General features: G+C 37.8%; 3 protein-coding genes across 6 annotated transcripts; 1 reads left to right on the top strand and 2 right to left on the bottom strand.

Annotated features, from left to right (window-relative positions):
* Nucleotides 1-390: 390 nt before the first annotated feature.
* LOC113112288 (coiled-coil domain-containing protein 177-like) lies at nt 391-3,303 on the top strand. Its single transcript, XM_026277718.1, has one exon. It carries the CDS (start codon nt 880-882, stop codon nt 2,593-2,595), a length of 1,716 nt encoding a protein of 571 aa, XP_026133503.1. The 5' UTR covers nt 391-879; the 3' UTR covers nt 2,596-3,303.
* A 117-nt stretch (nt 3,304-3,420) lies between these two features.
* On the bottom strand, nt 3,421-8,638 carry LOC113112289 (zinc transporter ZIP9-B-like). 2 transcript variants are annotated; one of them, XM_026277720.1, is made up of 7 exons: nt 8,390-8,638; nt 7,854-7,956; nt 7,491-7,664; nt 6,617-6,685; nt 5,791-5,876; nt 4,714-4,848; nt 3,421-4,113 (listed from the first exon to the last, which is right to left on the bottom strand). In XM_026277720.1, exons 1-7 carry the CDS (start codon nt 8,483-8,485, stop codon nt 3,853-3,855), a joined length of 924 nt encoding a protein of 307 aa, XP_026133505.1. In that variant the 5' UTR covers nt 8,486-8,638; the 3' UTR covers nt 3,421-3,852. The 2 variants fall into 2 exon arrangements, with proteins under 2 accessions (XP_026133505.1, XP_026133504.1); XM_026277719.1 differs by having other exon boundaries at nt 7,854-7,959; nt 8,390-8,636.
* A 1,944-nt stretch (nt 8,639-10,582) lies between these two features.
* Nucleotides 10,583-20,311, bottom strand: LOC113112287 (CSC1-like protein 2). Of its 3 annotated transcripts, none has more exons than XM_026277714.1 (17): nt 20,248-20,311; nt 20,054-20,162; nt 19,450-19,520; nt 18,293-18,373; nt 17,990-18,115; nt 16,709-16,842; nt 16,347-16,484; nt 15,073-15,226; nt 14,857-14,963; nt 14,641-14,727; nt 14,052-14,117; nt 13,761-13,923; nt 13,564-13,669; nt 13,307-13,474; nt 12,946-13,061; nt 12,782-12,844; nt 10,583-12,651 (listed from the first exon to the last, which is right to left on the bottom strand). In XM_026277714.1, exons 5-17 carry the CDS (start codon nt 18,071-18,073, stop codon nt 12,493-12,495), a joined length of 1,545 nt encoding a protein of 514 aa, XP_026133499.1. In that variant the 5' UTR covers nt 18,074-18,115; nt 18,293-18,373; nt 19,450-19,520; nt 20,054-20,162; nt 20,248-20,311; the 3' UTR covers nt 10,583-12,492. The 3 variants fall into 3 exon arrangements, with proteins under 3 accessions (XP_026133499.1, XP_026133500.1, XP_026133501.1); XM_026277715.1 differs by having other exon boundaries at nt 10,583-12,648; XM_026277716.1 differs by having other exon boundaries at nt 17,990-18,107; nt 20,248-20,305.
* Between the last annotated feature and the right edge of the window lie 69 nt (nt 20,312-20,380).

Genomic DNA, 20,380 nt, shown 5'->3' with positions numbered 1-20,380 from the left:
AAAAAAACAACAAATGTCAGTATTAAACAAAAATATTTAATTCAAAATTTGTATCATTATTGTTCTTTATACAATACAATACAATGTTTATTTATATAGCACATTTAAAACAACCAAAGTCGACCAAAATGCTCCACAGAGAATGCAAAACAAGCATAATAAAATGGACGAGGTTCACAGTAAGTCAGAAAGAGCCATAAGTATATGTTCATAAGTACACACACACACACACACACACACACGTATATATATTTATTTATCAATGATTGTAAACTACATTGGCACAATCATAAGAGATGGACCAGTCAGAAGCAGTTATTTGCTAATGCAATGCAAATTTTTTTTTTTTTTTTATCAATCTCAATTATTAGTATTTTTTTCTATCACCATGCTCCTTTAGGGGCTCTGTATTACTAGTAATCCAGATTGGGAAAACTGAAAAGTGTGTATTTGGATCAGGGTGATCCAGCATAAAATTAAGATGGGTTACCTGATCCTGGACAGCAAAACATGGGATTATCATTCAAATTTCAGATTACATTTTTTGAACAACACTTTTATTTTGAAAAATGTCGCCGCCTGATCGCTAGATGGCGCTGTTTCCAGTCTGAGGCTCCATGAGCTGAGCAGGATTTAAAGCAGACTCTGTGACGTTGCTGCGCTGCTATGGCGACCAGAGAAGCTCCGAGGATTCGAAGAGCAGATTAAGGCGCGAATAAGTATTCTAAAACATTCATATAATTAAAAACCGAAAGTTCAAAATTAAATAGTATAAAGAGACGTTTAATTTCATTGTAAGCTGTTTTATAACATCAACTATGGATAGGTAAACCTGCTGTATTCTCGATGAAATGCACAGTGGAGTGAACACAGTTATTAATGGAGCACATTAGATCTGGTTCACCTCTACTGCATTTGGATTTAAATAATTTCAGTTCTCGTGAAGCTGAAGACAGCAGATATGTTCTGACAAGTCCTCGTTCACTTGAATCCTGTGCTAGACTGGGAGTGAAACCTGTTGATCTGTTGTTCAGATCCCTCACAGACTTCATTGATGAACACCAGGAGTCCTCTCTGGAGGAAGTGACTGTGTTATATGAGGAGTATGAGAGAGGAAGAAGAGAACGACTGCGCTTGTGTAGAGAGGAGAGAGAGCGGATCATACAAGAGCCCGGCTGGAATAGAAAGTCATCTGTAAAACCATTCCTATTCTTGGAAACCGTCCCCGAGCAGACAGCTGAGAGTCCAAGCACCGATTCCAAATCCAAGTGTCCAACGAAGACACGGTTCACAGATGACCGAGTACATTCAAAGTCTGCGATTTCCATCTCAGATGGATTTCCGAACACATGCGGTCAGAGGTTCCCCTGCAGTTTCAGTCTGGCCGACCTCAGACGTTCTCCTGCGACGGAGCGTCGGGTGAAGAGCCTCTTGCAGGAGATCAGTCGCAGACTACACATCACCGTCCCAGAAAAAGACCGCAAGATTGTTGCATTGATGCTGGCCAGGCACGAAGAGGAGCAGTTTCGCTTACGTCAGAGTATGTTTGAGGAGCAACATCATGAGGAGGAGCAGAGGCGTGAGGAGGAGCGGCGATTTCACATGGAACAACAGCGACGGAAAAGACTTCTGCGACACATTCGCCGCTGGCAGGAGGACTTGGAGGAGCGGAGGAAGCGGAGAGAGGAAGAGGAGGCGATGCTTGCGGAGCAGCGTGAGCGGGAGACGCTTTGGCAGGAGGAGCGCTGGAGGAGACACGCCGAGGAGCAACAAGCTCGACGAAGGTTCAAGCTTGATGTGGCGAGCAGGGATGCAAAAGAGCGCAAACGCTACCAGGAGAGGCTCCTGCAGGAGAAGGAGCGCATGGAGGAGGCACAGCGAGAGAAGGAGCTGGAGGCGGCGCAGGAAAAACAAAACCACGCAGTGAGGAGCAAGCGAACGCAGGAAAAGACAGAAAGGAGGAGACTCGAGCAAGAGAACCAGAAGGAGCTACTCAAGCACCTCCTCCTAAAAAAGGAGGTCGAGGAGCAGGAGCGGGCAGAGAAGGAGGACAAGCGGAAAGGAGTGGAGCAGAAGCTGCAGCGCTCCATGGAGAACCATGCGCTCCTTCTAGAGGCGCGGGTGCAGGAAATGCGATCACGTGCTGCGAAGGAGGAGGAGCAGATGCGGATGGCGCAGCAGCAGGCGAGGAGGGAGAACAAGGTTCGGTTGGAGCAGAAACAAACGTTAGTGCAACGTTGCCAGCTTCGGATGGAGCGTGCAGTGCTGCAGGTGCAGGAGCAGAAGCATCGCAGAGCTCAACTCGTCAGGCGAGAAAACCAGGAGAAGAAACTCAGCCATAGCAGACTACGAGACCGAGTCCTGGAGGAGGAGAAAGTGCAACGGGAGGAGAGATGCAAGGCCATGACACAGAAGAACCAGCGCAGCGAGAAGCTGCAGAAAGAGAAGGCCGATGCCCAGGAGAGGAGCCGGAAGGTGGCTCACGCCTCCTGCTACATGCGGGAGAGAGTGAGGGAGCAGACGTCCCGTCGCACCTTTGACCAGATGGCACGAGAAGCCCAGCTGACTGCTCAACTGAGCCACCTGAAACTATGAAGAGTGTAGAACTAAAAAATTATAACAGTATTAACGGAGCCAGCTTTATTTATTTTTCATTCAAATTAGTATTTACGGTGCTGATAAATGTATTCATCTAGAGAAAGACGATTAATAAGCAGCACCAAAGGTCAAGTATTTATTGAATATGTATTATTTATTGACTTTTATCTGAAAAAAGAGGGTTTATTAACTAATATTAATATAAACTTTTGGAATATTTTACAGTATTTATCACTCAATTTTGTATGGATTATGTTTGAGATGGAAAATTCTGCATCAAATTTTTTCTTGGGCATTCAAGGGATGAATTACTAAAAAACATCTTGAAATAAAGCATGACTGACTAAACTCAAATTGCATTTTTAAGATAAATATATCCTGATAATAACAAGTGGTGTATCGATAGCTGTTCATCTACAGCATCATCTTAAGGTCGACAAGGTCATTGTGCCAGTGTTATTACTGATAACAGTGTTTGTACTGAAATTGTTGAATAAAGTCGTTATTTTTGTTTTCAATGCACACAAAACGTATTCTTGCAGCTTCATAAAATTAGGGTTGGACCACTGATGTCACATGGACTATTTGAATGATATCCTTACTAGCATGTCAGTACCATTACTGTTTATGCAAGGTCAGAAAGATTTCACCAAAAATATCTATATTTGTATTAAGAAGATGAATAAAGGTCTTATGGGTTTGAAACGACGTGAGTGTGAGTAATTAATGACAGAATTTTCATTTTGGGGTGAATTAACCCTTTAAGGTCAAGTAAAACACTTGAAAAACACAAAAAAGCAACGCAAAAATGCCCTCAAAATAGCAGCTTTTATGGCTTTTAATAGATTGTTGCGTACCACAGAGATCACAATCTGCATTTATGTCAGACTGATTTGAATTTAATTCTTAAAATAAACATTGGTTTATCAGTACAAGGCATTTTTGGTTTAATACAAAACTTTAAAAAATAAACAATATTTTATATTTATTTGGAAAAAGATCACGGTATTGCACTAAGTTTTGCAACTGTATGGAGGTGATAAAAAATACTTAATTTTTAAGGAAAAACTTATTTTGATTCTAGATATATAAGAATATCAAATATAATCTTTTTTTTTTGATAACACACATCATATGACAAAACATAAAACTCTCAAAGAGCATTCTCAAGTCATAATAAAAATACAAACATTTTAAAACGCAATATTACACGTCGCTGTCTCGTTTGTTTGTTTGTTGGATTGTTTTAACAGATTAATCGTCTGGCAGTCCCAGGGCCAGCAGAACAGGAAGTGCAGTCCCCAGGATGAGAGTCAGGCTCTCTGTGATGCTCAGACCACTCTGCTGCTGGTGGGCTCCGCTTCCTGTGTGATGGTGAGGGTGAGTGGAGCGCTGAAGCCCTCTGCTGTTGATTTCTGGCAGAACATGAACCGTGGCCACATATAAGAAAGTCCCAGCAGAGAACAGCATGCCAATGCCTGTAGTGCTCAGGCGCTTCTGAGAAGAGCCATTAGACTTCAAAGACAATAAACAGGATTCATTACTTATTAATGATTATTAAAAACAAAATTAAATGTATTTAAATGTAATAAAAAAATAAAAAACAATCTCTCTCCACAGTCCAAAGAGAACATCATGGTCCTATGGCAAACTTTTGGAGAACTTGCTTTATGAAAACACGGCCAGTTGCATAAACTGCTTAAACTACTTAGTAATCAGTTTTTTTTTATCAAGGTCTAAGTTGATACTGGAAAGAAAGACTGACTCAACATAATTTGTATGTTTATGCAACAGGCCCCAAGATCTCAAAAACATCTGATGTCGTGTCATCAAAAAAAACAAAAAAAAACAAAGTCTGAAATAAAATAAAACCTAAATACATAAATGCATGTACTTACAAAAATGTTTTATTAAAAAAATAAATATAATAAAACAGACAAAAGGGATTAACGAAATTCTTAGAATTGAAACTTACAAAAATAAATGTATTCATATTTAAAATTTGCTTTTAATATAATAACAAATTACATTAATAATGCTGCATTGTTTGCATGTTTATATTCTACTAGAACTTAAGTTTCACAGGACAAATAAAGAGAAAGTGAGGTTTCTTACTGCACTCAGGATGAAGTAGGTGCTGATAGCCATCAGCGGCGCAGCAGCAGAAAATGCCAGTAAATGCTTCTGAATAGTCTTCCTCTCCAGACCTGCATGCATGAGGAAAGACACAAGACCAAACGCTGCTGGAGCCTAAATAGAGACAAGGGAAAAAAAAACTATCATAACACAATTATATCACAGAATCTGCCATTTTGCTCGAGCAAACAAACCAAACAGGAGTAGATGAGCATCAGTGGACATGAACTTGAAAAATGGTGTGTACTGACATCTTTACATGGTTGAAATGAGATACCTTAGCTTAGGATGTTCATTCATGTTTATTCCATGCTTAAAGAGGAAGGTTCACGTGTCACAGCATTTATTGTTTACATTTCTTAAACAATGACAGCATTTGAAAGCTGAGACTAATAAGCTGAGAAAAGTAACCTGCTATGTCTCATCTGCTGGTGTGTTATCAGTGTCTTCTTTGCTCCGTGATGTGTTTTTCACTGCGTGAGAACATGATGTGTGGCATGAGAGCACCATGGCTTGTCAGACATAGCAACAGTAACTACGGGTTGTGGGTCTTTGTGAAGGGTTAATTGCTTTACTGTCTGCTTTGCTTGTAAGCACTTCGTCTTGGCGCAGTAATATCTTCTCTAGAGGGAGCGGGGGCCGGTGAGAGGATTTACTGATATTACTGCGCCAAGACGAAGTTCTTACAAGCACTTGCCATGGTATTCCGCCACACAATATAGTTATCCATTTTACACGCTTAGAAAAGCGCAATGCTTTGTTTTGTGTTACCGTCCTAGGTCGAGTTACACTACACGAGTAACTGTATTTAAATAGGGAAAACGTGGAGGTGTTTGGTAGCTTCTCTGCTTGGCCCATATTGAATGAATGGGCTAAGCTAAGTGCTTTCAAAGTGTCACCGCGCGCCAAAGCGATTGAGTGCACGAACTGAGACGAGAGAGGTATGTATCAACTCGTCTTAGTTAAGGGAAAAACATAGTTTAATATGAAAACACGGTGGAGTATCCCTTTAAAGCAGAATGACTCAGCAGTGCTAGTACAGAATGATAAACTCACCTTATGCAAAATGACAGCAAAAAACACGACAACCTGCACGGACACCTGTGATGAGGCCGCAGCTGCACCCAGAGCAACACCATCAGCTGGAAAGACACAGAAAATGCTAATGTCATGCAAATAAGGGCTTTTCTTCACAGCTGACAAATCACAGCAACCAAACTGAACCGATCATTATTTATTTTGAGTGTGGCACAGAACAAAATGAGTGACCTTACATTCTCTTTTTTATAAATTGCCTAAATGTCCAGGTTTTGATTTTGTTTTCCTATTTACAGTCTCTCCACAGTCCTCGTATTTAATATGTATGCATATTTTGCATTGCTTTGCTTTGACTGTAGTTCCCAGCTTCTTGCACAGCACCACTGGTTTGTTATTGGTCAAACTACTTTTCATCCATTAGCTTTAAGTATGAAAACAGTAGGAAAGCAAAACCAAAACATGAAAGCAATTTAGAAATCCCAGCCAGGACATGATGCTGAATGGTAACCATATTAATAACAGAATTTTAATTTTGGTGTGTAATACACATTTTTTGTTGGCACTCCTTATAATCCAATATTTGAAACCAGTAATGTAATACTAGCCATGAAATCAAACCGCACAATGAGGTTAGTCTGTTTTTAGTGTCCCTTTTTTGGTATTAAAGGACAGATGCTGTGATAAAAACACAATGGAGTTTATTAAGCATAACTGAAAACCCATTCTTCATCGACTTGAACAACCATACTTAGAAGGACTAGAACTACTGGCACGATTCACTGTCATGTAATCTGTTGTGTCTGGGCAATTCAGAACATAATATTGCAAGTGCAGTCTTTGTTACCTGCGGCGTGAATCAGCAGACCCAGGGTGGCAGTAACACTGTTGCCACTGTACATGCGCGCTCGGGGCTCTGGGAACCAAGACAAACAGAAACCTTCTCAAGAGAGCATCTGATAGCGTTTCAGTTCATAATGCATGCTTACAATTTCAATAATAGACTAAGAATTAGATCTATCACATTACAGTAGGATAATGAAAATGTAAATACAAGACATGTATGTACATACAAAAGATCCTAATATTGCAACTTGCTGAAGTAAACAACATTGCATACTATGGAATTGTATTTGTTTTATACCATTTCAGAAACTATTGAAAACAATATTAAGCAAAAAATCTAAATGAGACAATAATTCAATGCAATAATTAATACAGAGTCATCCAGTATTAATCATTACAAAACAAAGCTTAAAGCAAAACACTGAATCTTGTTTACATTTAGGGTGACCATAAATCATTTCTTCCCAGACATATCGTGACATATCGTGCCTAATATGTCCAGGTTTTTGTTTTGTTTTCCTATTGTTTTTCTATTGTTTTTCTATTTGTTGCAGGTAATGACTGAAACCCAGTTTGACCAATAGTGTGCAGGTATTGTCCACAATCGACCAATCGTGGTGTGCGAGAGGGTGGGATCTACAGAGAACAATCAAAGCAGTGCAAATACACATATAACGTATAAAGAATAGGAAAACAAAACCAAAACCAAAACCTGGACATTTAAGGCAACTAAGAAATCCTGGTCAGAACTTGTCCAGAAAAATAGGGAGTAAGGTCACCCTTATCGATTTCTATTCTCAACACAGCCTCCGTGTTGAAGAAGTGAGTGGATAAGTATTGAAATGTGTTTCTAATAAGAAGCAGCACTGAGGTACCTTGCATAGAGCAGTAGTTGGCAATCTGGTCCACCACAAACATGAGCGTAAAGCCCAAGACGAGAGAGACTCCAATGAAGAACTGAGGACGCAGACCCTTCTTTGCGGCAAGATGAAGTGTTGAATTTATTTCAGAGATATTTTGATTCTCTCCCATAGCGGAGCAATACTGGTCTTCATGAGGAGGAGAAGAAACAGGTATTGGCAAACATAGTCAATTGTTATCTCCTCAATATGAGGCTACCAGCAGTGAGTTTCCACTGGTAACTTACTTCAGATACTTTGGCATTGTAAAAGTGTGCACGACTGTGCATATTCATTCTCTGAATAGGGAGATGAATAAAAAGTAGAGGAAGATCTCACCTTTCCATGACTCCTGGATTAGCTCCACCCCCTCTGGGATGATGATTGACAGAGCAGTGCCACACAGAAGCCCCGCCCCCAGTACAGTAACCAGCTGCAGTTTCTGCTGTAAGGGTGGAGAAAATGTCTTGAAATATGTCTATAAACTTGATATTCAATGTCAAAATACATGGTTACTGCCTTAGATGTTTATAGTCATGGACTTTTAAGTTTCACAGTATATACAATTATAAGTATAAGGACTTTAATTGGGGTTGCTTCTTAGAGATTTACAGATAGAAAGCAGAAAGTATGGCATGCAGAAACTACAACTAGCTACGTGACTGAACTCAGATACGCTGGGTAGAGTACAAAGTATAGTAAAAACCTTACTGATATAGGTACGTCTGTAATGGATGCAACAATTTTCATGTGTTACTAAAATCATTGTTTTTATCTGCATTCATCATCTGTCAGATTCCATTATGCTCTGCTTTACAGTACTGTTTAAAGTTAAACTATCAGCATTTGCTGAATATGCATATTGATCATATTACCTCTGATAAATTGATTAATAGTGGAATAATCCCGAGCACCAAACATCCCACGAACATAGCGAGAGATATGAGAATAACAGCCCAAGCTCCGTCCATGACTGCTTCTGCTCTTCAGCCCTTCCGATCAAACCTCATTCAGGCGGCATCGCATGCAACAAACACCCTAAAACACAAAAGAAATACTCAGTATCCTCTTTAACACTCGCTGGAAAGCATAGTGAGATTTCTCCACGTCTCAACACCTTCCAAAACCCTAAACTACACCCCTAGAGTCAGACGAACAGCATTACATGATCCTGATGCTCAGGGGAGAGTCTGATTCAGTGATTCATTTGAGAGAATCGTATGGAAGGAACCGAGTCAGTGTTCTCCGGGAGTTTTACGAGTCATTTTTGTAGTAAAATTGCTGTTTATTAGTATGTCATTACTATTTGGTTATATGAATACGTAGGTAATTTGCCTCAAAACATAACAAAATGTATCAATATAATTAGATTTACGTATATTTAAATAACTTAATCGAGACGTTTGTGAATAGTGAATGCCAAAATACTTTTGGGGAACTTTTTTTGTCTACGTTAAGAAACAAATAAATAAAATAATATTTAAGAGTTAACGTTAAATAAATTGTAAATATTCATATTCAAACTTTGTGACGGTTTTTAAATAGGCACGTGACCTAAATTTCAAATCGTAAAAGCCGTTGAACTTATATTATTTAACGTTAGATCACACTCGCACAGTCTGAGGTAAGACGCTTTTTCTTCACAAATTACTTTTTAAACTGTATTAAACACATATTCACTGAGAATATTGTTATAAGAACACTTAGGTGTAAGTTATATGTGATTTTTTTTATTTTTATAAAACAACACGACTGGAACGCTGTAAATATACCGGTTATCAGGTTCATACAGACAGTTTGAATTCAGAACGTTGATATTGTAATTAATTAATCCAAAGACCTTTATCTCTTTCTCGATGTAATGTTGATAATATTTGTTTACGCTTTCTTTCGCCAAATGCAGTTGAATGTTTTGACAGAATCATTGCAAAGAATCGGTTGAAACCAAAGATTCAGTAGTGAATCGGATATCAGCTCATTTTTCTTTTCTCTTGAGGCGCATCACAAGACTCCACCACAAGACTGAGAGGTCAAAGATTGTGACTTACTCACTATTTCGTGATAAAGAAAAGCAAGCTGCCATAAAATGACATCATGACTCCTTAAGGGAGAAAAAGTGTGTTTTAAAACCATATTATTATAAGAAAATTTGACACTTGCATTTTGAGACTGTCCTTTAGAAATTTGTAAAATCTGTTTGGAAGCAGATATTATTTTTTTGTAGATGTGGAACAATGTACCAAAATTAGAATTGCTTTTTAGCAAAGAATGAAATCAATGAAAGCAATTTTAACTATAATAGAATAAAACAGCCCATATGACTTAATTTAAGTGGAATAAGTGAATTTCTATGTAAATAACATTTCATGACAGTTTTTATATGGTTTTGTCAGTCTATTTTATTGTTCAAAGGCATGGAAGAGTTTGAGGATGACACTACAAAAGATAATTTGAGGGGAGGTTGAAATACAAAACTATTAAAAGCAGTAATCGCAAGCAAAGTACGAACCTAAGGGAAATCTGAAAGGGCAAAAGCAAACAATTCATGGTCAACTGTACATGGCTTTGCTGGCTAAGCTGCACAAATGCAAATAGTTTAGTGTTTCAAAAACAGCTCAATGCTTCTATTTACAAAAATATTACACTGATTTAACCACTTCACTCCAGGCCAATGGCCATTAATTCAAAAGACGGAAAAGTTATTGACAGATTAAATAAATATTGTGGACAACATCTGTAACAAATGGGAAAAGCCTATAAAGATGCATAAATAAATTATTGCCGCATCATGCTTGAAACAGTGTTTTCCTTAAATGGATCCAGGATGCAGTCATCCCCTACAGTATCTATGCAGCAAGAGCATCAGATGTACAAAGCACTGCAGTTACTCAGTGTTGTCCAAACAAGATCACTGACAAAAATGGCTTGATATGCACCATGACAATGTTAGACATTCCACATGAAGTGCATAGCCTACAGTGTTATTTGCATTTAAAAGTTACAAGCTCCTCAGTGATAAATTTTGTAGACTAGTGTGATTTAAATAAATTAAATAAAGATATCACCGATTAGCTTCCTAATGTTTAATTCACAAGTTTGCAAACACCCGACAACTGTTTCAAGTTAACATTTGTTGCAAAAAATGTCAGTTTAAACACAGCATTGCTATTCCTGTAAACAATAAATGACATAATGAGAACTATTTAAGTCCACTAGCAGGAAAGATCAACCATATAGAGGTTGGACAAAGAAAAACATATTTTAAAGCAAGTACTCGGGCACAGCCTTTGTCTGCTCAATTTTGAAAGAAAAACTAAAAAATATTCTGTTTCCAGTTCTGAGTTTCATTTCAACAATGGACAAAAAACACAAAAATGCATTAATGGACAAAGTAGCAAAAATGTCTGTTATTTCTCATTCTCTGGTAAAATTGCAAGGAACACACCACTATAGCAATAAAGAAGACCATAATTAAGACATATTGATATATTTGACCCCGTGAGATATCTTGCTATCCTCATAAACCCAATTTTTAGGATGTTCAGGGATTTCTGGTTATGTTTTCCATGCACACTTTACAGCATCTATGAGTAGTAAAATATGTTTAGTGATCAAAAATGGTGATGTGTAACATCACTTGCTAGTGCCAATAAAAAGGAAAAAAAAACTCACCAAAACCTGATGAAACCATTATTTCATACCCATGCATAACAAAAAGAAAAAATATATTCACATTCACAAATTCCACCTTTAAGCCCACATGGGGAATTTGCTGTGCGTTTAAGTTCTTTTTTGCTACAGTATCAGTTATTGACAGAACATTCCACAGTAGAGCAACACAATTTAAAATCGGTCCATCTGATGCCTGATTCCGAAAGTAGCATCATTCCACATTTTAACACTGGATGTGCAGAAGACGTAAGGGTAGACATGAGAATAGTTCCAGGGATGGTGATTTGCCTTTGAGTCCGTCCGTTGGACTGGGAAAGTGGCTTTTCCAATCCAAGTATATGGTGATACAATTAGTGTCCGGCGACAGTTTTCCTCACAGTTGGTTAATTCAGCAGGCTGGAGTGAGTTTTTCGATCCTTTTTTCCCCCCAACAATTATGAATACAAAATGGAACTAATAAAGGCCTTTATGTTAAATAAATTTACTTTGATAGAGAAGAATGAAAATTTGCTCCTTCACATATATTGTGGTATAGTGGCAAAAAAGAAATAAATCTGTTTTCTAAATCAAAACTTAATTCTGCTCAACTGTCTGTCATGGTGACTGATGTATATTCCACAAGCATTTTGATACATTTTGACGTGACCATCACTGAAATGTGTTGTTTCTATGCACTACAGATGGTAAACATCTAAAATCAAATGAGTCTGAGATACTTGATTCTGTTCGATTAAAACGTAGTTGCCATATCTATCCATTTTTGCTTTTAACAGTCACCAAACAGTTTAATTGACCATTATTCTACATAACTAATTTCCTTAGAATAAATCTTTTTTTTATGCAAAAGATTTGGAGGAGAAATCTGACTAAGCGTATGTGTGAAATCCACTCAAATATGTAATTTTCCTGCCCTCTTGAGATAGCACTATGGGTGTTTTTTTAATTCATCATAACATAGGTACATTAAAATCTTAATTGCAAATTATAAGTAATTGTTACTGTTTCTGGTCTTATTTACTAGACATGCGATTGTAATGGCAAGCAACTCTGTATCTACCAAACAGGGTAACTTTTCTTCTAACTTTCTTCTAGAGAATAATTGTGAAACTCATATAGGTGGAGTACAATCACAAGCCACTCTAAATTCTTGACAACTGGCCATCCTGTCTCCAAGCCTTCAATGATAAAGGAGTGTTTTAGCCGTCAGCTGTGATGGAAGTGAAGTGAGGTGTAGCGGTGTAGTGGATCTCTGTTTGGTCATGTTAAAGTCCTGCCAAGTTGAGCACATGGCGTGGCCCTGCCTGGGTCACTGGTGAACCTCGTTCTCAATAAGGCTGTCCTCTCCTGATTGGAAATCACCATCATTCACCCCCTCCTCACCCTGTGACAACCCCTGCCCCTCGTCCTCACCGCTTCCTGTCTCGTCTGTGTTTGGGTCCTGTAGCACTTGGGCGACGTACGTCTGCTGATATACAATAAAAAGAGTGAAGAAATAAAATGTGACAATATAGAATTATAGTGATGCCAGATGAATAGCTACTAAATAACTAGTGTTAAATGCTTAAAACTAGGGGTGTAAAAATATGATAACTTACAACAGACTTGACAGGTGGAGATGAATCTGGTTGTCGTCCATTGTCTACACCGTCCATATCGACCTGTAGAGAATTCAGGAAAATCACACTGCAGATTAGAGAAAATTCTGGGCTTGGTTTTATTTATAAAAAAAAATGAATAAACAGACAGAGCTATTTCTGACCTTGTAATTGTGCGCACTGAGGTATTTGAAGTGACCGAAGACGACATGGGAGAGGCAAATGATGATGGTGATGATCAGAACCACAAAGGTAAACATCGATGTTGGAGCAACAAAACCTTTCAAATTTAACAAGGAAATCGAGAGAAGAGGGGAAAACGTCATATTAGAAGAAGTTCCATCTAGGGCACTGGTTCTCAACCTTGTTTTCCACTGGGCCACAATAAGTGCAAGTGAGAAACCCTGCTGCCTGCTGTTTGGAGCTATCGTTGCATCCAGAGTTAGTATATGATGCCTAAAAATTCTGTGTAGGTAGGCAGCTTGTGAGTGTGTAGAACAGACACACTATCTGGCATTGTCTTACCTGTACGGACAGTAGAGAAGAAGAGCAGCCAGAAGAGGCAGAGGATGGGTGCTGCCACCACCTGGTTGACAGCTCCAGAGTGGATTTTCTTATCCAGCTTGGAGGGCAGGTATGCATAATACATGTTATACCTGTCCACCAGGTGCTTCAGTAGCATGTACATCAGTCCTGCAGACAAAAGTCAAATCATACTGTCTTAAACGCGCCACCATGATGCCAGAATTCTTTATAGTTCTTGAGCGAGAAATGTCACTCACCAAATGGCACAATAATTGGACAGGTGATGCTGTAGGTCATGACCACAGTAAAGACATTCATCATCCAGGCGTAAGCAGCTCCAAACTGGAACTCATAAGCTTGATGCTGTAACAAAATGGAACAATGCAATTTCAACATGAGGATATGAGTTATTGAATATAACAATAACAACAGTAAGGGTAAGCATAATAAATACCTTCTTCACGTTGCGCCTCTCGGCTGCTGAACGTGCCAGACACAGCCGGATCATGTACATAAGAAAATAAGGAATGCGCAACAGGTCCATGGCGTTACCAATGAAGGCAGATGCAATGACATAGTTCACAAAGAAAGCTCCATTATCTGGAAGGAAGACACACCTAATAGAGAAAAAAAGAAGCCATAAAAACTATCTACAATCTTGAAAATATGCATAAACCAAATGTTTTGTAACAATAACCCCTGTAAACACAGGATTTTAAAGCTGCAAATCCTCTCGTGGACTTACTCGAATCGGACTTTTGCCTCGTCAAGGAATTTCTTGTCAAAGAGCCAGCGGAAAAAAACATCCAGACTGCATGTTGGAAAAGATTATGTGAAATGTTTAATGCAAATGAGAAATGAGGCAACACGACAAATGCAACCAGGATATAAATAACCATTTCCCATAATCAGAAAGAATCTTTTGGATGTGAAAATACACAAAAAAGGCAAGATTTTCCATTATACAAATGACTATTACCGTATTTCAATTTTAAATATTTAAATCACACAAATTAGTATTATATCAACAACTTAATGGTTGGTTTTTTCAGGAAAATATAACATGATAAAACATCATATAAATGGTTAGGATGCAAAACCTAAAAGTAGGACTCAGTAGTAGTTTTGTGAAATAATGCTGAAGAATGTTGATGCCTAATAAATACATAATACTTAATAATAATACATAATCTCCTTAAAGAGAGAAAATTCAATACTATTTGCAGTCAGTGCTATTTGAAGGCATTTGAAAGGTTAAGATGGGATATCTTTTTTTTTTTTCTAGCATAAAAGCTGTTTATCTTCTATATGTAAACCGAGTGTTATAAAAATACCTGCTCAGTCCTAGAGACGGCAGCAGCAGAACCATAAAGATGAGGAAGGTGTAGCACTTGTGCATGGTTGTTCTGTTCTCTTCAGATCTAAAGGGAAAAGTCATGCATATTTTAGGGGTTGTGTTTACCAGAAAATGGTTTCGTTTAGAAACTCTCAAGTGATGAACAACTCCAGGTCATTAAAAATACAGGGATATGCAGAATTTGGCATTGTACCGTGTCCAGTGGGCCTCAAAGAAGGCAGAGTAGTAGACGATTGTGGGGAGAAGGGCCGAGAAGCACCACAACAGCAGGGTGGGGAAGAACTGAGTGACGATGGGGTTCTGGAGGAACAGACAGGGGAAGGATGGGAAGTGATGAGTTACAGAATCATGACCCAATAATCACTCTGCATTTGATGCTCATTAATGCCCAGTTTAACAGACTCCTTACGTTCAGGTACTCCACGGGTTTGGTGACGTTGAACTTGTCCATGGTGGAGATGATGATGGCAGGGGTGGTGAGGAAGAAGAGCAAGAGGAAGAGAAAGCAGTTGATGATAAAGCAGCGGAGCCACCACTTGAGGCCACCAGTGGACAAATGCTCCCTGTGAAAAACAAGGTAACACATTATACAACTACTGTATGTGCCCCGTGCTGGCAAAATGAGCAAATGTTTAAAAATGAGTTATTGTTATTTTTCACATTCTCTATTAAAAAACTTCTAAATTAAGTATGATTTGTTGGAGTCGGACAAAATATATGTTCAACTTTTTTCCACTTAAGTCTTATATATATATATATATATATATATATATATATATATATATATATATATATATATATATATATATATATATAGTAAATCCTAATTTACCTGTAAACATACAGTATATTCGTAATCTATACTATCAGATCTCACCAACATGATTGTTTATATTGTTGCAAAAATGTTATCTATTATCATATAGTTCTATATGTAAAGTTGGGCAGATTATATCACACTTTATTTGCATGCATACATACACTCACGTAAAGGAATATATACTACTTGTATATCAAATCTCACCTGCTGATTTTTTGTTTTGTTTTGAATGTAACCATATTATCGTCCAGATCTTAATATAAAGTTGAATATGCCATTATGTACAAATTTATCCACATACAAACGGTACACTTGTGTAGGCTGATATATACTATATTGCAACACAGTAGCAATAAAGTTATCAAGAAATATAGATTGAATGTATCATTGCAAAATGAAAACTATATTATTGCACAGCTCTAATCTGCTAAATGCAACTATAAGGCATGAAGATATTAAGATGTTATAAACATTAACATCATGTTCTGTAAAGCTACTGTGAAACAATATGCATTGTGTAAAATGCTACAGAAATTATTTTAACTTGATCATTGTCTCCAAAAATAGCCCACAGACCTGCACAATCTAATGCATATTGCATATGAAATGACAAGCCCTAGTCAATATCATTTATCAATAATATGCATTATAGGTCCAGCTCGGAGTTAATTATTATTGTGGTATCATCAAATTCAGATTTACATGCATGTAAACACAACTAACTGTGGTCAGTCTTTTCCTGTCTAAGTGGGTATTTGTTGGTCAGAATGAAACCGCAAAGTGGATCCCAGTTTATGTCCCAAGTCTAGCTCTGTGAGAGTATGCTCATAATGAATTCATGAGATTTAGGATGAGGATGTTACCAGTAAACGTTCAGTGGATCTGGAGCATATGTGACCGTCCAGTTGTATGTGTTGAGAAGGCCGCTGAAGGGGGAGCACTTTGGCTCTCGTCGACAGTGACAGCCGTGACACTGACATGCGTTAAAATCTTTCAGGATGCTGGGAAGGGTGAAAATCAGATATATTATTATTAATATTATTTTTCCTTCTGGTAAAGTATTGTGAGTGTAACATGATAATATCAGAAGGTAATACCATGATACTTCTGAATGATCACAATATTTATGTACAATTTTACCTCTAAGAAAATCATAATACCTCAATGATACTTTTTGGTTTGTGTTTTATTCACACAAAAAGACCAAAATGTCTGTTAGACTTACAGGGCAGTCATTGCTTCATTCTGGAAGGTCACAAAAGCCATTCCCAGAGGTTTAGTGTTGACTTTTTCTCGTTCTTTTCTGTATTCGTCCTTCAGTTTGGCCTCGAGCTTGGTGTAATAGTTCACAGCCTCTTCCTGCAGGAATGGATTAGCATTACAAGAGTTAGACATCACTACTAAAATGCACTTGTTTTAAAGATTTGTAACTGGAACATGTGGGATATATTGGTTCCTTGATATGGCTTACATCCATTCCTTAGTGCAAATCTATGTGATTTTTTTGGCCTGTGTCATCTGACGTTCAGAATTATAATTCAAGCCTAAGTGACTATAATAGCAATGGTAATCTAATGAACAATGCATTTTACAGGAAAAGAGGCAACATATCTTGGGTGCATTCTTATTGCTTTATTGCCCATGCATTATATACATTTAGAAACTACAAAGCTTTGATCATAAAACTAAGCATTTAAACTTCATCTTACTAAGACATTACTGTGAGATATGGATTGACAACTGATTTTTATATGCATTTTTTGAAGTAGTCCGTTAGATCTAATTTATTTATTTATAATTATATATTTTAATTATTACTTTTTGACCATAAAAATATCAGAAACTACACCAAATTGCATGTTTTTGCTCAGTTTGGACCTCTGAATAAAACTGAGGAGGTTTTCTTCTCAATTTTTTTGCCTGGTGTATCAAATAAGATTATACTAGATTACTATTATTTCTTATGTCAGGCTTCACAAGGTTAAATGTCAGGTGACTGTCCCTATAAATTCTGTTACTTCTCAATGCTTCAAGTCAACAATTAATCAACAAACCCTCTATTTAATGTTTTGTAAGCTTGCCAGTTAAGAGCTTGTGTTCCCAGAAGTCATTCTGACTACAGCATTCCAGGCATCGTCCAGCAGGGGGACATGAAGTGCTACACAAAAATGACTAGTGACAAATGGGAAATCTGTTTATCTAATAAGGACGCTTGGGAGCTGATGTTGAACATGTCTCACAGCAGTGGAGCGTACATCATCCTGACTGTAAATAGAGAAGCGGAGCTGCGGGCAGCACACGAGACAGAGGATGTGGAGCACTGATTGCATGTCTGATGGGAAAAAGTTGTGTATGCATGATGACAGTTCATGCTTTTTACAGTGTTAACTCTGAATGTGAGGTAAAAGTATGATGATTCATCTACTAAATGAGGGATCTAGAAACCCGCTACTATTCAAAACTCTTTGAGTTGAAACTTGAGAGGCTATAATGCATATGATCTGACCTGCTCGCAGCCCGTGATGATGCAGCAGCAGAGGTGGCCGCAGGGTTTGGGGTTAATCATAGTGGGCATGTGCTCCCTGGCCATCAGGTCGGTGTTAGAACTTTTTGCTGCGTTCTGCCTTTTTTTCTGAATAAAAGTCAAGAACACTGAATTGAGCCTGACTGTGAAGTTTACTTCCATAACATTTGAGTTGGAAATTTCTATAAATAAGGTACAAAATAGTTTAGGGTTTTCAGGCCAATTTATGTTCTTTTCATCAAAGGGTCATTGAAAGCAAAACGAATTGAAAATAAAAAATGTTACCTTTCAGACTCCAGGGACATAAGTTTGGCAACATCATAACAAATGCGAGCATCCAGAACCAAACAGTTTTCATATGCTTTCCTGGATATAAACACAAAGAGTTGAAGTGTAAGAGACACAAAACTCCCATGGAGGAGGACAGGAAACAGTTTTAAACCTGGCACTGGAACACAGTGTTGAACAGTCTTGTAAGGAGCCAGGCTTCAGTATTGTCTGGCCGCACACTGTACTTTACACGGGCCAAGAATGACTCACTTAGACAAGAAGAAACTGACCGACATGTAAAATGACCAGCCCACTGTTTCTTTTTATGTTGATGCATAAGGTGAGTAAATCTAAAATCAATGGTACCAAAAATAGTAGACTGGCACACAACAAATTGGTAGGCTTGCTTTCTAAATAATGACACAGCAGTCTCTGATATGAAGTACACAACACAAAGACTATTAAGTCCAAATTTCTATCCATCCTAAAGTAATAGATCTGTGGGAGTCTAAAGGACTGATGACATCTTTTCCCGGTTGGCTTAAGAGGGACAGACTGCAATATGCTTTGAGACGTCTGTGAGTCTGCTTTGTGTTTGTTCTTTTCTTCCTCCTTGTCCTCGGTCCTACACATCCTCATTTCTCTTTCTCAATTGTCAATTCTAGAAATCCTTGACTCAGAAGAAGTTAAAGACATGTATTGGTCCCGCACATTCTTTAGCAGTAAATGAGATTAGTTAAACCGAGTGGGTGGACACACTGAGCATCTTGTAGCCACGTGACCACTTTTAGACCAATTAAAAACAAAAAGTTTGTGATTGTATTACATGGGTCACATCTCAGAACTAAGCTTGAATTTACTGTGTGGACTGGGAAAATCTTAAAGGGATAGTCCACCCAAAAATGAAAAATGATCTGTCATTAGTTACTCTTCATTATGTAGTTCCAAAATGGAATGGGTTACTTATCCAGAACACAAAAGGAGATCCAACAATGCTTCAGCAGACAACACTGACTTGGATTAGACATTTATCAAAATATTTCTTGGTATCTTCTACATGGGAAAGCGAGTCATGCATGTGCATAAATACACACCTCACCCTCACAAGCTGATGGAAGGTACATCCTAATTAACACTGTGACATAAATTTAGTATTTTCACTGAGAACTTACTCGAAATGCTGCTTTATTTGACTCTCTTCTGCATATTTTGTGATCCCGTTAATGAATAAAGTGCGTTTCACCTGTGAATGGAGACAATTTGGAGACATTAGAGTTTATTTATTATCCTTTATTCTATAATATTGATTAATGCTCTATGTTAAACCCCACTAACAGAGCAATATTATATATATTTATAACAGAGCAACACTAAACTGTGGACCTTAGTCAGGAAAGACATATTTCATTTGATATGGAACAACGTCACCATCACCCACTCTTCATTTTTTTTTTTTAAGTTAAATATCCTGTTTCACTCAAAAATATGCTAGATTATGCAAGTAAGTGGGTTGCAGTGGGATGTTTACTCTGATTAAGGTCCATAGCGGGAAAATGAAAATATTTGAGTAATTGTGAATTTGGGTTCAAGTCAAAATCTAAAAATAAATTAATGTTCCTGGTTCGATACAACGTTGGTTACTGTAAAGGCACTTATAGCCTAGGTAAAATTTTCAAATGTGCTTAACTATGATTATTTTATGTGGTAAAGGACATTGTCAAATATGTTGTAGATAGGAACTTGTATTGAACCCAGAACATTTCTCTCTCTGCTCACCAAGTCATCCTCCTTGTAGTGCATCTTTGATGTGTGTCTCCTCATGCTGTACACAGTCAGTAACAGATATAAGAAGGCAAATGTAGTGTGCAGCCATAGCAGATTATTACTGAAAGAGAGAGCAAAAACAAAGATGATTTATTCATCAACAGTCATTCAAGACTTATTTCATAGTGTAACATTACCCGGCTTACCCAGATTTTAAGTTGGCTATTGTAGTTCGCCCAAAACTGTAGGCATTATTTTCTGGAGAAACAGAAGATAAGAAGTGGGTCATAGGGAGTCTTTAGTCATATAAACTCGAATGGCTGCGTTCAGATGAGTAAT

The sequence above is a fragment of the Carassius auratus genome, chromosome 13, assembly GCF_003368295.1.
Source record: "Carassius auratus strain Wakin chromosome 13, ASM336829v1, whole genome shotgun sequence".
In the NCBI taxonomy this organism is placed as follows: domain Eukaryota; kingdom Metazoa; phylum Chordata; class Actinopteri; order Cypriniformes; family Cyprinidae; genus Carassius; species Carassius auratus.
This window is presented reverse-complemented; position numbering and strand designations above follow the sequence as displayed.

Excerpts from the sequence above, each read along its gene's own strand:
- LOC113112288 (XM_026277718.1), top strand. The coding sequence starts at position 880 with ATGGAGCACATTAGATCTGGTTCACCTCTACTGCATTTGGATTTAAAT.
- LOC113112289 (XM_026277719.1), bottom strand. The coding sequence starts at position 8,485 with ATGGACGGAGCTTGGGCTGTTATTCTCATATCTCTCGCTATGTTCGTG. Across the intron at positions 7,960-8,389 it reads TATTAATCAATTTATCAGAG|CAGAAACTGCAGCTGGTTAC; the intron begins GTAATATGATCA and ends CCACCCTTACAG. Across the intron at positions 6,686-7,490 it reads CAACTACTGCTCTATGCAAG|AGCCCCGAGCGCGCATGTAC; the intron begins GTACCTCAGTGC and ends CTTGGTTCCCAG.
- LOC113112287 (XM_026277716.1), bottom strand. The coding sequence starts at position 20,098 with ATGAGGAGACACACATCAAAGATGCACTACAAGGAGGATGACTTG. Across the intron at positions 13,924-14,051 it reads GAGGCAAAAGTCCGATTCGA|GTGTGTCTTCCTTCCAGATA; the intron begins GTAAGTCCACGA and ends TTTCTCTATTAG. Across the intron at positions 13,062-13,306 it reads CTTCTCTACTGTCCGTACAG|GTTTTGTTGCTCCAACATCG; the intron begins GTAAGACAATGC and ends TAAATTTGAAAG.